The following is a 16,431-nucleotide window of genomic DNA, read 5'->3' as shown; positions in this document are numbered from 1 at the left end:
TATAGAGAAGATCGGAGACTCCCAAGTTTACCCGGGTACCCCCACAAAATCTGTCCTTTATACTTATCTCTTCTCTTCATATCTCTTAATTTCTTTACCCTTCTTCCTTAGCATATAAGCTAGATTAAGGTAGATTTAAGTAGTCGTAGTATCTTAAACCATAATCTTTTTATTGTCGCGAGCACGTGTTCTATTTGTGAAAATATAGAATTTTGTCGGACGGATTCGAACTTGTGCACGTACTATAGTTTGGGATCAAGTGTGTTTAGTGTAAACGAGCCAGGTGTACGAAGGACTAAGTAGCTGCAGTTGAATAAATATCCTGTTTAATTTTATGGTTACTTCTTTGTCATCCTTTTTTTGTCCTCCACACCACTACAAAATAACTATATTTCACTGGATACATCCAGTAAATATAAAAATAAATTTAGTGGTAGCATTTTCTACTTTATTTAATAAGATAAGGCAAGACAATTCTAGATTTTTTAATTACTTTTATATGTCTGTATCAACATTGATGAATTATTGAGCTGTTTGTAAAATACCTTCTTCACTTCAGTCATGAGAAACCTGCAGCCCGTGAGATCCTAATATGTGGTCTCCAGGATTTTGGCAACATTTTCTAAATTTAATCATTTTGTTGATTAAGATTAAAATTTAATCAACAAATATATTTATTATTTTTTATATATATAATTATTATTATGACAATGATTGACATTTTTTTTCAAATAAAAATCATTAAGTAAAAAGTATTTTTACTAATAAATTTTAGCTATTCAAATAATAATTTGTTTTGAAAAATTAGTTAGTTTGCAGCATTTTATAATTTCTTAATGTACGAAACAATACAATAATTAGACTTTATCAATAATATATATTGTTTTAAAATTTCAGAGTAGTATTGGTGTCTTCCAGAAAAGCTCCAATGGTGATTTTTTCTTCATTATCATCTTATACTCGTAGAAATTCCCAAAATTTAACCAAGTAAATAAATTTTCCTTTTAGATTATGTTTAATTATTATGATATATTATGGTATTTATTGACTGTTGAACACAATCTTGTGTTCAACAGTCAATAAATACTAAAACATGGTTTCAGAAAACAAAAGAATTATATTATGGTATATAAGATATAATTTTTGTTAAAAAAGGCTTAAAAAAATTGTCTTTCATCTTATATGTGAAGTTGTGATTTCACATAAGCTAATGAATTTCCCAAAGGGCCTTCAGTAGGCTACAGATAACTCCTGTGTTGCCATCTCTTAAATAAAAATGTTATTGTTTAATTAAACATATTATTATTATCATCATAGGTAAGCAGCTTTTGCATGTATTTATATAGAATATTTTAATGATAAATTTTAATTGTAAATGACTTATTTTAAACTTCTCTTTTTCCTTGATAAGTAAATGTGCATTCTAGTTTTACTTTGTTTTTTAAAACCAGAATATGGAAAAATATTTGGGTCAAGTGATAGACACATAAGATGACTTATATACTCTAAATATTCTATAGTGAAATGAGGGTGCATCTTAGATGCCTTAAAGTATTTTTGGAAATCATGATTTCTTAAATTGATATTTTTCTTCTGATTATTTACAGTTTAGATATGAAATAGTGTTGAATGTAATGGTCAGATATTATTGTAATCAATTGAACATCTTTAACTTCTTAACTTATTATAGAATGCCATAACAAAAAAATTTAATTAGCCACTTGGCTATCTGGTTGTCATTGATTCTTGATTAAAAATTCTTAGATGTTTTTATTAAAGACTTTGTGAAAATTAAAGTATATGCTTTCTTGTGAGTTTTTAGTAGAAATTTATTTCTTAAAAATATTATTTGTTTTAAATATAAAACAGATTTTCACTGTGTTTCTAGATCTTTTAAAATATAATTTATTTATTATTTTGATAATGAATATTATTAAAACTTGTAGAAAAACAGAATGCATTGACTCAATGCAAACTTAAATTGGAACAAAAATAAAATTTGAGTTAAGGAAGTTTGACTTATTGAGTTTGCTGTGTTGTAGAATAAAATTTTCATGTTTTAAAATTTTTATTTTTGCAGAAGACATAGTTTTATGTGTGAAACTAGAACTNAGATTAATTAATATTGAAATGTTTATAAAAGTTTTATTATTTAAGCTATGTTATTATTACTTTTAACTTTGAATATTTTGCAATCTGTAAATTTTTAATATAAAATTTTAATAAAAAATTTTATTCAGTTTTATTTTATTTTATTTCAAAATTCAGCTAAAGGCTACAGTAAAAAATCAGTCTTTCTAGTTTATTTTTAAATAGAAAAACTGTTAAACTGTTTTTTTACTGTAATTTTTATTTCTGACATTATTTTCTAATAAGTAATTAAAACATGTATAAACTGTTATAAACATTGGCAGATGAAAATTAAAATTTTAAAAAACATGTATATTAAATATATTTATGACTTAATATTATTATTTAACTTTATACTTACGAGATATTATCTTTTATATTTTAGTTATTAGTAATATTACATTATGATAATTAAATAAGCTAATTATCTGAATTAATATTTTCTGGAAAAAAGGATATAATAAAAATCCATAATTTTTACTGATTAACTTCTTAAATTGAAATTTCTACTTATTAAACTTTAATTGATAGAGAATAATTTCAGAATTTTTTATTGTTGTGTTGAACTCTAACTGTTGTGTTGAATACATGTTTTTTCTAAAGGAAATCTGTTAATGTTTAAAAAATTAGTATTTGTAATTAACTTAAATTATAAATATATAATTTACTCTTAATAAACTTACAAAGTTAATTATTGAATTTTCCAATTTTATAGAAGCGAAACAAAACAAGAATGTATTCGAAGAAGACATGGTTCAAATAGTCGTCAGCTATCAATTATTAATGATGGTCCAGATCCTTTAGATCTTTTGGCTCTTATGGGTTTTGAAAAACCAGAAGATGGGCAAGTTTGTATATTTAAATTAATAGTTTTCAATTTTAATTGTTTCTATTTTATTTAATATGTAATATTCTGCTATCCAAATCCAAACATTCTTGAAAATGATTTGTATATTAGAAAGTTTGATATTGGAGGTTTATCAAGTTATTTCTTATGAAAAAAATTTAACTTGTTTCCAGTCCATCTAAATAACTCCAATAAATCTTTTCAAATTATACTAAAGGGCTGTCTACATGGCATCATTGTGATACATGTCACAGCTTCACATACCCCTGTGATCAAAAAGTATTGGGAATAGTTCAATAAAATGCAAGATTTGAATTTATCATGTCCCCTTCAAAGTAATCCCCTCCACTGCAATGCTCTTATGCAACATTTTTTTCAATCCTGAAAAACATGCTTCAAAGTTGTTTTTGGGAAACCCCTTCAGGACTCACAGCAAATTTTGTTTTATGGCATCAATCAACTCAAAACAATGACCACAAAGTGGAAATTTTAGTCAAGGAAACATGAAAACGTTACTTGGTGCTATATCAGGTGAATACAGAGCTTGCAGAGTTGTATTTGTTGAATTTTTGTCCAAAAACTCATGTACAATAAGAGCATTGTGAGCAGGTGCATTATTGTGGTGCAAAATCCATGAGTTTTGTTTCCACAAATCAGGTAATTTTCTATGAATTGCTTCATGCAAACAATGCAAAATGCTACTAGATTCAATATATATCCAAAACTGGGATTGTATAAACACAACGCACAAAACCAACACCAGCACTGTGAAAAGAAAAAATTTACTAACGTTTTTGTCTATATTTACTAACTTTATTTACTACTATATTTACTAATTTAAAGATAGTAGTAAAGTAATAATAATATAGCAGTAAATAATAAAGTAAATATAACTATATTTACTACCTTACTAAGTAAAAGAAAAAATTTACTAACATTAGTTAGTAAATTTTTTCTTTTCATAGTGCTGGTGTTGGTTTTGTGTGTTGTATGCTACTAGATGTTGATAAGTCATACTAAATGACAAAAAAATGATAGCAGCTCTCTCTTGCATGCACACAGTTTAAATGAATCATTCTGATACTTTTTGATTGCAGTAGTTTGTATTACAGATGTGGAGGTTGAAGTGATGGCTTCACAATCTGCTGCTGCAGGAAATAGAATTTTTTGATCACAAGAATAGTGACATCGGGGATGTTTACAGAGAGAATAGTGTGTCAAAATGCTAGTAGCTGCTGTTAAGTAACTGCATTTGCTGAGTGAAAAATATGGATTTAAACTTATTTAAAAAAATTAAAATTATATTCATTCAGTTATTCAGTGGCCTTCCTCATATTTGTATTTTGCCTTAATATGTAGAATTTTATCATTCCAGCAGTTTCTGCAAAGAAGATACATTAATTCAAGGGATATTGTCAATATTTTTCCATCTCTTCAGTTTCAAACACTGTCATAAGGGTTCAATAATATCCTAATAGAGGGGTTGGCAACCTTTCAGCGGTGTTGTACTGAACCTAATTTATACTGGGCGCCTACATGATTCTACCAATTTTGTTATATATATAGTATTATCAAAATTGGTCCGGTTAAAATTGACTTCAAAAATATATAATTTTGAAGTTAAATTGTTAATTGAATTATGTTCTTATATGTGAAGCACATGCACAACACGTAGATGGCAATAAGAAGTGTAAATGCATGCACTGTAATATAAATATACAAGCAAGAGATTTGTTTTTTAATTTACCACTGCCTACATTGAACTATGGCTTCCATTTAAATATGTAATTAATAATTAAAATGTAATTTTTACTATATTTCTATTCAGTCAGAGTGCCATTGAAAATTGTCCTGCATGCCATGCCATGTTTGGCACTTGTGCCATAGGTTGCAACCCCTGCCCTAATATATCCCTTCTTTCCAAGTTGTTCAATACCCAGTTTTCTCTCTTTCCCTTCTGAGAATATTGTCCTAAGCACAGTTCATTTGCAATTAATATCATTGCTAAATTTTCATAAAACTCTTACAGTGTAGAAGCCATTTCCAAAAAATACACAAAAGTTGGCCTAGGTAACAAATATAAGTTAGGCTTAAAACCATAAAAAAACACTGAATATTAAAAAGCAAGTTTAAAAAATAAAAACAATTGAAAATAAAAAAATATATTGAACACTTAAAAAATATCATCTAACTACAACCGTGTAATAACAAATCTCAAGAAAAAATTGAGATAAGATGACTGTTTTTCATGTGTCTTCTATGAACTGATTACTTTCAGCATCAGAACAGAAAGATTCTATTTTCTTGTTTCATTGTATGGAAGAGAATCTGCATCAAAATGAAGCTTGAAATGTGATGCAAATGTAACTACATGGGTGTTTTCTTTGAAGAAAAACACTGTGATTTTAGATGCTGCTGTTTGTGTTTTGAAGAAAGTTTACCACAAAATTAAAAACACAGTGAAGCCAATTTTTTGTATTTTCAAAGAATCTGTGATGCGTGTCAAAATGCCATGTAGACCTCCCTTAAAATACTGCAAAACATCTGTTTACCTAACAACCCACAGTTTTAGTCTGATATTAAAAACATACAAATTACAATTAATCTTACTAATAAATATTTTATGAGGCCACTAAAAGATTAGTTTGCAAGAGTAATGCAACAAATAAATTTGTATAATATCATTTATTACAAATTTTTAATATATAGTAGACATACAATATTTTTACATTTTCATTGTTGCATGNAGACGAAAAAACAAAAAATATCGTGTATCCACGAGCACTCCAATAAATAAATAGAATTGAAACGACACTTTGAAATGTTTTCCCGATGAAAACGAATAATAATAATATATTTCAATAAAAATGATAAAATGAAAATTTAATTTTATTATAACGAGTTTGCTTGAATTTCATCTCTTCTGAGATCGCAGCAATGCGCGACGGGTAAGCTAGTATTATATAACATAATACAGTGATGGACAGCACGCCGATTGTTTATTAGGAGAAACTTTTACGATATAAGCATTAAATTACAAATAAATGTCGCTAAATCAACAAGCGCTTTCGACGATAATTATTTTTGTCTTCATCAGGTCGTTAAAACATTTAAAATCCTTTTTGAATACAAATAACAAATCGTTCCAAGCATATTAACATTTTGGAATGAAAGCAATGGTAGAACATAATAAAACTTTTAAATGAAAACACGCGCGATTGTAATGCGCATGCATTAAATGCCTCCAAATTGTGGAGCTAGATATGTTGTTTTAGATAGTTATACAAATTGATCCACAAAGGGGGCAAATCAAGTGTGGGGGTGTTGCAGGGCTTTAATATGTTGGTAAGGAGGGCTTCCCAAATATACACAAGATTTCTGTTATTGCAATGTCTTAGTATGGCCACTTTGCCCCACAGTGGGGTATGTTGATGTTGTAACACCATTCTAGCAAATTCGGTTTCATTCTTGCCTTCCCTGATGGAATATTGATGTTTTAAAATATGATAAGATAGCATTCTGGTTGTCGTGCTAACATAATGGGTGCAACAACCTGACACATTTTCTAATGGGACAGAGTAAACCCCCGATCTTTTAAGGGTGGACATAGGATCTCTGTCATTGGACAACAACCTCGTAAGATTTGGTCGTGGAGAAACCAGCAGAAAAAAGGCATGTCGCCTAAAAATACGGCAGATATGGCCGGTGACATGACCACAAAATGGTATCACGGGCAGGACCATTGTGGATTATTTCGGAAGATGTAGTGTAGTAGCGGGAAAGAGTGATCTTTTTACCTTATTTAAGATGTAGATAAATTTGGCATTACTGTAGCCTTCCTCATTTACTGCACGGCAAATAATATTAAGTTCGGTATCGACAGCCGCTTGGCTGAAAGATAAAAGAAAGGCCCTTCTTATTAAAGGTGAAATTGCCGCATTGATGTAATGTTGCAGTTGGTATGCTGTAGCCGGGATTAGGGGAAGTACACCACTAAATTTGTGGAATACGGAGTACGTAATGTTATCCTGGGATTTAATAATTTTTAGATCCAAGAACGCAATTTCATTTTCTTTGCCTTTTTCCCAGGTAAAATTAATTGTGGGATAAGTAGTCGCGAGACAATCTTTGAAGGTAAGGAAATTTTCATGGGTGTCATGCCAAGCTATTAGAATGTCATCAACGTATCTAACTTGTAAGATATAAAAGAGGATACGTTATCGTGATGGGAAATTTAAAAATCTTGAATTCAATATTCCTCATGACCAACTCTGCCAAGATCGCTGAAAATGGTGAGCCCATCGGGACTCCCTGCTGCTGTAGATATATTTGGCCCTTCAATTGGAAATAATTATTTTTGGAAATAAAGAGTAGAGCTTCGCATAACTCTAAAACCTCTTGCGCTGTAAAACCCTTTCTGATTAGCAGCGCATTAGCAAGCATAACGGCTTCAAACTGCGGCACCAAAAGGTAAAGGGCAACTACATCCAACTTGTAGTAACTATACTCTTTTTGTGAAATGTGGTCTAGGACAGAAGATATGTGAGCCTTTGCTGCAATGGAGGAAGATGTAACCAAATAGGAAGGAGGTAGAAGTCCACTTAATAACCTGGCTAGGGCCTTTTCAAGATGGAAGGCAGGGTGGGTCCTTTTATTAACCAGCGGTCTCAATGGCCAACCCTCCTTATGAGTTTTAACCTCAAAAAAGAGCCTGGGGCAAACTACGTTGGACGAGGGATCAACATGTCCGGGAAGAGCCGAAATAGTTGGAAGGGATATTATTTTTCTAACCTTTCTTAGGACGGTAGAAGTTGGATCAGTTTTTAAGGGCACCACACAAGAATGGCTGAGGAAGTCAGTAGCCCTGGTTACAAAATCTTCCTCCTTACATAACACAAACTTCTTCTCTTTGTCCGAGATTAGAAGCTGTAAATTGTTTACTTCCAAGTACCGCCTTACATTACGGTTGTTGACACAATTTCCACCGGTATACATGGATTGCTTTTGTGAAGTGAGTGCAGAAACAATGGAAAGTTCCATGTTTGGGAACTTGGTTGAGGCTTGACAATTCTTCAACGCCGCCAGGACTGTCGGGATCGTATCCGATGTGCAGGTACCACGTGGCGTAGGGATAATTTTCAGTCCTTTTTGTATAGTCTTGAGAATCTGGGTTGGAACTTGCTCTTTGGTATAATTGTAGAACAGGGTTGATTGTGGATGCTTGCGCTGCTTTCTTGATGATCCTAGGAGCCAATTGAACTTCCTGTTGGACTTGAAGATCTCCTTTTTCGCAAAGGAAGATGCAATACTTTGCAATTTTCCCAGTTGGACATACAGAGAGGCTGGGTCACAGGTCTGTGTAAACTGCAGATGGGCGAGATACAAGTTGAATTCTACTTCCGCCAGAGACTTACGCTTAAACTTGATAAGCTTCGAAAGAAGCGACCTTTCCATACCCTGCAAGGCACCTCGAAGACATACAGGGAAGTCTTTCCGGTTGATAGGAATACATTTAGGGACTATGTCATGTCCCCTGAACTTAAGCAGGAAAACCAGTTGGGTGTACATCTTGTACCATTGCCTTTTCTGGTTTAGCATATCAAAATTTTAAGATATAAGTGTTAAATTATAAATAAATGTCGCTAAATTGACAAGCGCTTTCAACAATAATTATTTTCGTCTTCATCAGTGGTGACATGACCGTTTTGTGGTCATGTCACTGGCCGTATTTACCGTATTTTTAGGCGACATGCCTTTTTTCTGCTGGTTTCTCCACGACCAAATCTTAGGAGGTTGTTGTCCAATGACAGAGATCCTATGTCCACCCTTGAAAGATTGGGGGTTTACTCTGTCCCATTAGAAAATCTCGGGTGGTCGCACCCATTATGTTGGCGCGACAACCAGAATGTTATCTTATCGTATTTTAGAACATTAATATTCCATCAGGGAAAGCAAGAATGAAACCGAATTTGCTAGAATGATGTTACAACATCAACATACCCCATTGTGGGGCAAAGTGGCCATACTAAGACATTGCAATAACAGAAATCTTGTGTATATTTGGGAAGCCCTCCTTACCAACATATTATAGCCCTGCAACACCCCCACACTTGATTTGCCCCCTTTGTGGATCAATTTGTATAACTATCTAAAACAACATATCTAGCTCCACAATTTGGAAGCGTTTAACGCATGTGCATTACAATCGTGCGTGTTTTCATTTAAAAGTTTTATTATGTTCTACCATTGCTTTCATTCCAAAACGTTAATATGCTTGGAACGATTTGTTATTTGTATTCAAAAAAGGATTTTAAATGTTTTAATGACCTGATGAAGACAAAAATAATTATCGTCGAAAGCGCTTGTCGATTTAGTGACATTTATTTGTAATTTAATGCTTATATCTTAAAAGTTTCTCCTAATTTTATAACACATACACCTTATTGCTGAGAATCATTTTACTACTTTAAACTAATGCTTTCAACCTGATCAACAGGCCATCACCAGGTTATCAATTTACTGGAACGTTTACAATCAAACCAATATTCAATAACGTGTTATTGTAGTAAAATGATTCTCAGCAATAAGGTGTATATGTTAAATAATATGTTTAATTAATAATTAAAATGTAATTTTTACTATATTTCTATTCAGTCAGAGTGCCATTGAAAATTGTCCTGCATGCCATGTTTGGCACTTGTGCCATAGGTTGCAACCCCTGCCCTAATATATCCCTTCTTTCCAAGTTGTTCAATACCCAGTTTTCTCTCTTTCCCTTCTGAGAATATTGTCCTAAGCACAGTTCATTTGCAATTAATATCATTGCTAAATTTTCATAAAACTCTTACAGTGTAGAAGCCATTTCCAAAAAATACACAAAAGTTGGCCTAGGTAACAAATATAAGTTAGGCTTAAAACCATAAAAAAACACTGAATATTAAAAAGCAAGTTTAAAAAATAAAAACAATTGAAAATAAAAAAATATATTGAACACTTAAAAAATATCATCTAACTACAACCGTGTAATAACAAATCTCAAGAAAAAATTGAGATAAGATGACTGTTTTTCATGTGTCTTCTATGAACTGATTACTTTCAGCATCAGAACAGAAAGATTCTATTTTCTTGTTTCATTGTATGGAAGAGAATCTGCATCAAAATGAAGCTTGAAATGTGATGCAAATGTAACTACATGGGTGTTTTCTTTGAAGAAAAACACTGTGATTTTAGATGCTGCTGTTTGTGTTTTGAAGAAAGTTTGCCACAAAATTAAAAACACAGTGAAGCCAATTTTTTGTATTTTCAAAGAATCTATGATGCGTGTCAAAATGCCATGTAGACCTCCCTTAAAATACTGCAAAACATCTGTTTACCTAACAACCCACAGTTTTAGTCTGATATTAAAAACATACAAATTACAATTAATCTTACTAATAAATATTTTATGAGGCCACTAAAAGATTAGTTTGCAAGAGTAATGCAACAAATAAATTTGTATAATATCATTTATTACAAATTTTTAATATATAGTAGACATACAATATTTTTACATTTTCATTGTTGCATGTTTTATATTATATTATGAAGCATGTCCCAAAAGTAAGATACAATCTTTTATAATAATTTAAAATACATTAAGTTACATTAAAAATGAAATTATCCATTTGAAAGTACACAGTCCATTTTTCTACATTAATGCCATTCTTTTCTAAATATTTTTCACAGCAGGAGAGAAGGGCAAAAATTCCTTTCTTAAAAAATTCTTCACTTAATGATTGAAAAAGTCCAAGACTACATCTTTAACTTTATCATTATCTAAGAAGTGTAAGCCATCCAATATATTTCTTAAGAAGTCCAGAAAAGTAAACTTTAGAAGTAGTAAGTTTAGACTATGTGCAGGATAGTCCATTACTTCCTATCCATACTTTTTTAGTCAATCTGAAATCTGATGTGGAATATAGGGAGTTGCACTACTATGCAGCAGACATATCATCCTGCATATAGTCTGGACTTAGTTCCTTTGATTTTTACCTTTTGGACCTCTTAAGAAACACCTTGGGTGGCTTACATTTCTCAGATGATGATGAAATTAAAGGTTTAATCATAAACTTTTTCAAATCACTAAGTCACAAATTTTTTCAGAAAGAAATTTTTGTTTCAATGTTGAAGAAAATGTTTAGAAAAGAATGGCAACGAAGTAGAAAAAATAGCTTAGACTTGTGTACTTCAAATGGGTAATTTAATTTTTAACGTAATTTAATGTATTTTAAATTATTATAAAAGATTGTACTTTACTTCGGGACATACCCTATACAGGTATACTTTGCCTTACGTCGGTAATTGGTTTAGGAGAGGCATCTTAAGTCGAAAAACGACGTAAGTCAAATTTACTTGTCTCCAAATTTACTTGTCACTAGGCTAAACCACAAATACCATTCCCAGTTCTGTATTTTATGTACAAATGCATTTTTAATAATATATGATTAATAAGAATCTATTTTAAGCTTACAAACAAATAAATTTTAGTTTTTAATATAGTACAGGAAAGTAATCTAAATTTACGAATATATGTATGGTATGTACATACTTGTAAATATACATGTTTACAATTTGGTGATGTTTACAGTACATCATGGACTCTTTATTTGTGAATGTGGTTTGCTCTAAGACATTATAAAATAAGATTATTTTGTAAGGTTAAATAACAAATACAGTTATTAAAATTATTTTGCGATAGTAAAAAATAAACTAATTTATGTTAAATTTACCAATATCAAGTGCGCTGACAACAATGCCAAACAGTAGATATTGGAACTATCATGGGAAATGCTAATACTCAGCTCTTAAAGACCACTAAATAAGATGACAACACAGAGTCACAGATGTTTTCATATTTTGTTCTCTATGATTTATGATGATTATACAGTCGACCTCCCTATAACACTGTTGATAATTCCGTTTTATATGAATTCCATGTTGTACGAGTCACAGATTTTATAAATACGTGTGCCGGGCTGTGAACTGCTCACGTATTTGTAAAATCTAAGTGACTCGTACAACATGGAATTCATATAAAACGAAAAAATCAACAGTGTTATAGGGGGGTCGACTGTATTAACATTTACTGTAAATGTATGTATTTTAATATGATTTTATGTGCTTTTAACACTTTTCTAGTGATATTACAATTTCAATATTTGTGGCGGACAGACATAAAGTCAAATAAAATGACTTAAACTTGATTTTTATTTTTACACATATTTTTTTGACAAACGACATATAATCAAGAACGATGTAACTTAAAACGATGTAACTTGAGGTATACCTGTATTATATAAAAACAGAACAACATTGAAAATAAATAAATGAGGAAATTAATTGTCATCATAAGACTAATAAAAAAACTTATTACTATCATGTGAAAGGTACTCAATAAGTAATGCATAATAAATTTTGAAATAATTAGTATCAAAGATATAAACAAATAATATCAGAAATATTATTTGTTTATTATACAGTGGAACCTCGCTTAATGAGCATAATTCATTCCAGAATTTCACTCATAATGCAAAACACTCGTTAAGCAAAACAGTTATTCCCATATAAATTAATGTAAAATACATGCGTTCCATGCTGAAAAAAATACTCAAATATTTTACGTATAACGTGTATTCAAAGAAAATTATACAGTATACATTGTTAAGGAGTGTGAATCATTTTCATCTTTTCTTCTAGCACAGAATGAACCAACCTGGAATGCAAATTCAATATGCAGAAACAAAAAAAAATCACAGATAACATGTTTGGTAAACATGCCAAATGATATGCCAAATTCTTGGACTATGTAAAGACTATAATTAAATATTATAAATTAATTAATTTGACTAGAGTAGGTAGTTATTCTGCCATCTTGTATTAAATTTAATAATTAATTTTTAATTTAGACATTTAATTTTTAAAATTTTAATTTTAAAAATTTAATTAGGAATTGGTTATCAAATTTAATATGAGATGGCAGCATAACTACCTACTTCTAGTCAAATTAATTAATTTTGAACATTTAATTATAGCCTTTACGTGGCCCAAGAATTTGGCATATCATTTGGTGTGTTTATTATATAATGGGTGATAGTTATTGATGTTTATACATAATATGTGTGAATGCANAATAAGATGACAACACAGAGTCACAGATGTTTTCATATTTTGTTCTCTATGATTTATGATGATTATACAGTCGACCTCCCTATAACACTGTTGATAATTCCGTTTTATATGAATTCCATGTTGTACGAGTCACAGATTTTATAAATACGTGTGCCGGGCTGTGAACTGCTCACGTATTTGTAAAATCTAAGTGACTCGTACAACATGGAATTCATATAAAACGAAAAAATCAACAGTGTTATAGGGGGGTCGACTGTATTAACATTTACTGTAAATGTATGTATTTTAATATGATTTTATGTGCTTTTAACACTTTTCTAGTGATATTACAATTTCAATATTTGTGGCGGACAGACATAAAGTCAAATAAAATGACTTAAACTTGATTTTTATTTTTACACATATTTTTTTGACAAACGACATATAATCAAGAACGATGTAACTTAAAACGATGTAACTTGAGGTATACCTGTATTATATAAAAACAGAACAACATTGAAAATAAATAAATGAGGAAATTAATTGTCATCATAAGACTAATAAAAAAACTTATTACTATCATGTGAAAGGTACTCAATAAGTAATGCATAATAAATTTTGAAATAATTAGTATCAAAGATATAAACAAATAATATCAGAAATATTATTTGTTTATTATACAGTGGAACCTCGCTTAATGAGCATAATTCATTCCAGAATTTCACTCATAATGCAAAACACTCGTTAAGCAAAACAGTTATTCCCATATAAATTAATGTAAAATACATGCGTTCCATGCTGAAAAAAATACTCAAATATTTTACGTATAACGTGTATTCAAAGAAAATTATACAGTATACATTGTTAAGGAGTGTGAATCATTTTCATCTTTTCTTCTAGCACAGAATGAACCAACCTGGAATGCAAATTCAATATGCAGAAACAAAAAAAAATCACAGATAACATGTTTGGTAAACATGCCAAATGATATGCCAAATTCTTGGACTATGTAAAGACTATAATTAAATATTATAAATTAATTAATTTGACTAGAGTAGGTAGTTATTCTGCCATCTTGTATTAAATTTAATAATTAATTTTTAATTTAGACATTTAATTTTTAAAATTTTAATTTTAAAAATTTAATTAGGAATTGGTTATCAAATTTAATATGAGATGGCAGCATAACTACCTACTTCTAGTCAAATTAATTAATTTTGAACATTTAATTATAGCCTTTACGTGGCCCAAGAATTTGGCATATCATTTGGTGTGTTTATTATATAATGGGTGATAGTTATTGATGTTTATACATAATATGTGTGAATGCAAGTTTGAAAAAATGTTTGATCACAAGCGCCACTAAGATGCTAGTGGAACGAGTGCTAAACACAGACTGATGGAGCATGCACACAATCCAGGACTTCCTCTCTTCTCGTCACTCATTAAGCAAGTTTTTTTTTTTTACAATTTGTTTTGTTCGTTATGCAAAGTGCTTATTAAGTGAGGTTCCACTATATAAGCAAGAATGCATGTCTATTTTTCAATGTATTCAATAAGGGCATAGTTCAAGGCACATTCAATAGAAAACTGGAAAAGTGCCATTAAAAGTCAGAAGGATGAGCAATAGCTTAGCAATTTTGACACAAAATTCCTAAGTCAGAGGCAACAGCAACTGCAACTGGCAACTTTGTTGTTTTATGTACAGGATAACATAAAACAATGGACTGATAAAATGGCAGTGCCTCTCCAGCAGTGCACAAAGTGAGTATGATGTAGTGTTGTTTTTGATTTTTGACAAAAACCAATCAACATCCATTAGTACATGCAAGTACAGTAAGGAGATGACAACATGAGTTGCACACAAGTGTATGAGTAGAGTTCTAAGGTTTCAAAAACAGTAACAGTTCTGTGGAATCGTACAACTCTACTTGTATATCTGTGTGCAATTCATGCAATTGTCTCCTTACTGTACTGTACCTGCATGTAGCAATGGGTACCAGTTGGTTTTACTCAAAAATCAGACAATACTACACTGCTCTTGCTTCATGCACTGCTGGAGAGGCACTGCAATTTACCAATTTATTGTTTTATGTTCTCGCACATAAACAGGTTTCCAGTCTCAGTTACCATTGCCTCTAACTTAGAAGTTTTGTGTTAAAATTATTACGCTATTTTTCATCTCCTGACTTTTAATGGCATTTTTCCAGTTTTCTACTAAATATGTAATGAATCATTCAATTGAATCTAATCTGTAAAAATAATCTATAGGGCATAGTAAAATTGATATTTTAATTTTTTATTGTTTTCAAAATTAAAAGATTTACTTCTTGACAGGATGTATCTTACAGTCAATTGTTATCGCCATCTCACCATTGTAGTCATCACATTCGATGCAAAAATCATGATATAGAACAAAGTGGAAGTTTTCATGTTTTCAATTTTCATTTTGTTCAAGATACTCCAATTCTGCGTAATTTTATTCCACCTACACCTTCTTCTATGGCTACAGAGAAATGTAATAATTATAAATAAATTTATATACTGTAAAATTTTAATAAATTTTTCTGAAATTAAATTTGTTTATATAGCAATTGAATGGGAAGATAATGGAACTTGTCATCATCCTTTTCATGTTTCAAATAATTATTATCATCCATATTTATTAGATGATCCCGAATTAGTAGCTGGCAAACATAGTACACAACTTGCTTTTCCATCTTACTTTGTAAGTATTGTTTGTGTGTTATAAATCTTAAAATTATTATATTACATATTAAAATTTATACTTGCATTTTGAGATATATAAAGGAAACAGCTGAAGCTTAATAAATAAATATGGTTACATAAATTAATTTTTAAAATAAGCATTAATTTATTATGTTTATCTGGTTTGTCTCTAAAAGTTTGGAAATTTTATATTTAAATAAAAGATGGAAATAATGAAAAAATATAGTGTTTATTGGTAATTTTATTATATTGTAAATAGAAGCGAATTAAAAAATGTTTTAAAAAGCATAAAAGTATATAAAAGTTTTTAAAACAGCATTTCATAAAATATATTTGTCATTACAACAAATGAATGTTAAATAATGTATTATAACTTATTTATTATTACAGTTCTGTGATTTTATTAATTTTCTTTAAAGATTAATATTATAAAAATCCATATTTTGTTTCAGTATAACAAATATTATTTTATACAGATATTTTCTTCTTTTATTTATTTAAATATAATTAAGTAAAATTTTAATATTTATTTGTTTTTTCTTTTAAAGCTTTTGTAAGAATTTATTTATTTATTTATT

The 16,431-nt window shown here is 30.0% G+C and overlaps 1 protein-coding gene across 1 annotated transcript in view; it reads left to right on the top strand.

The window, feature by feature from the left end:
• The first annotated feature begins 898 nt into the window (after positions 1-898).
• LOC111636855 (CDK5 and ABL1 enzyme substrate 1-like) overlaps positions 899-16,431 on the top strand; it is a 19,399-nt gene continuing 3,866 nt past the window's right edge. The window contains exons 1-4 of the mRNA XM_023382245.1: positions 899-987; positions 2,846-2,978; positions 15,461-15,641; positions 15,715-15,851. Coding sequence (XP_023238013.1) covers positions 929-987; positions 2,846-2,978; positions 15,461-15,641; positions 15,715-15,851 — 510 coding nt within the window. The 5' untranslated portion in view covers positions 899-928. The remainder of the gene's footprint in view (positions 988-2,845; positions 2,979-15,460; positions 15,642-15,714; positions 15,852-16,431) is intronic.

The sequence above is a fragment of the Centruroides sculpturatus genome, unplaced genomic scaffold (assembly GCF_000671375.1).
Source record: "Centruroides sculpturatus isolate CEXI.00-Female unplaced genomic scaffold, Cexi_2.0 scaffold1101, whole genome shotgun sequence".
NCBI classification, from domain to species: domain Eukaryota; kingdom Metazoa; phylum Arthropoda; class Arachnida; order Scorpiones; family Buthidae; genus Centruroides; species Centruroides sculpturatus.
Note: the sequence above shows the minus strand (reverse complement) of the source record. Positions and strands in the feature narration are given on the sequence as shown.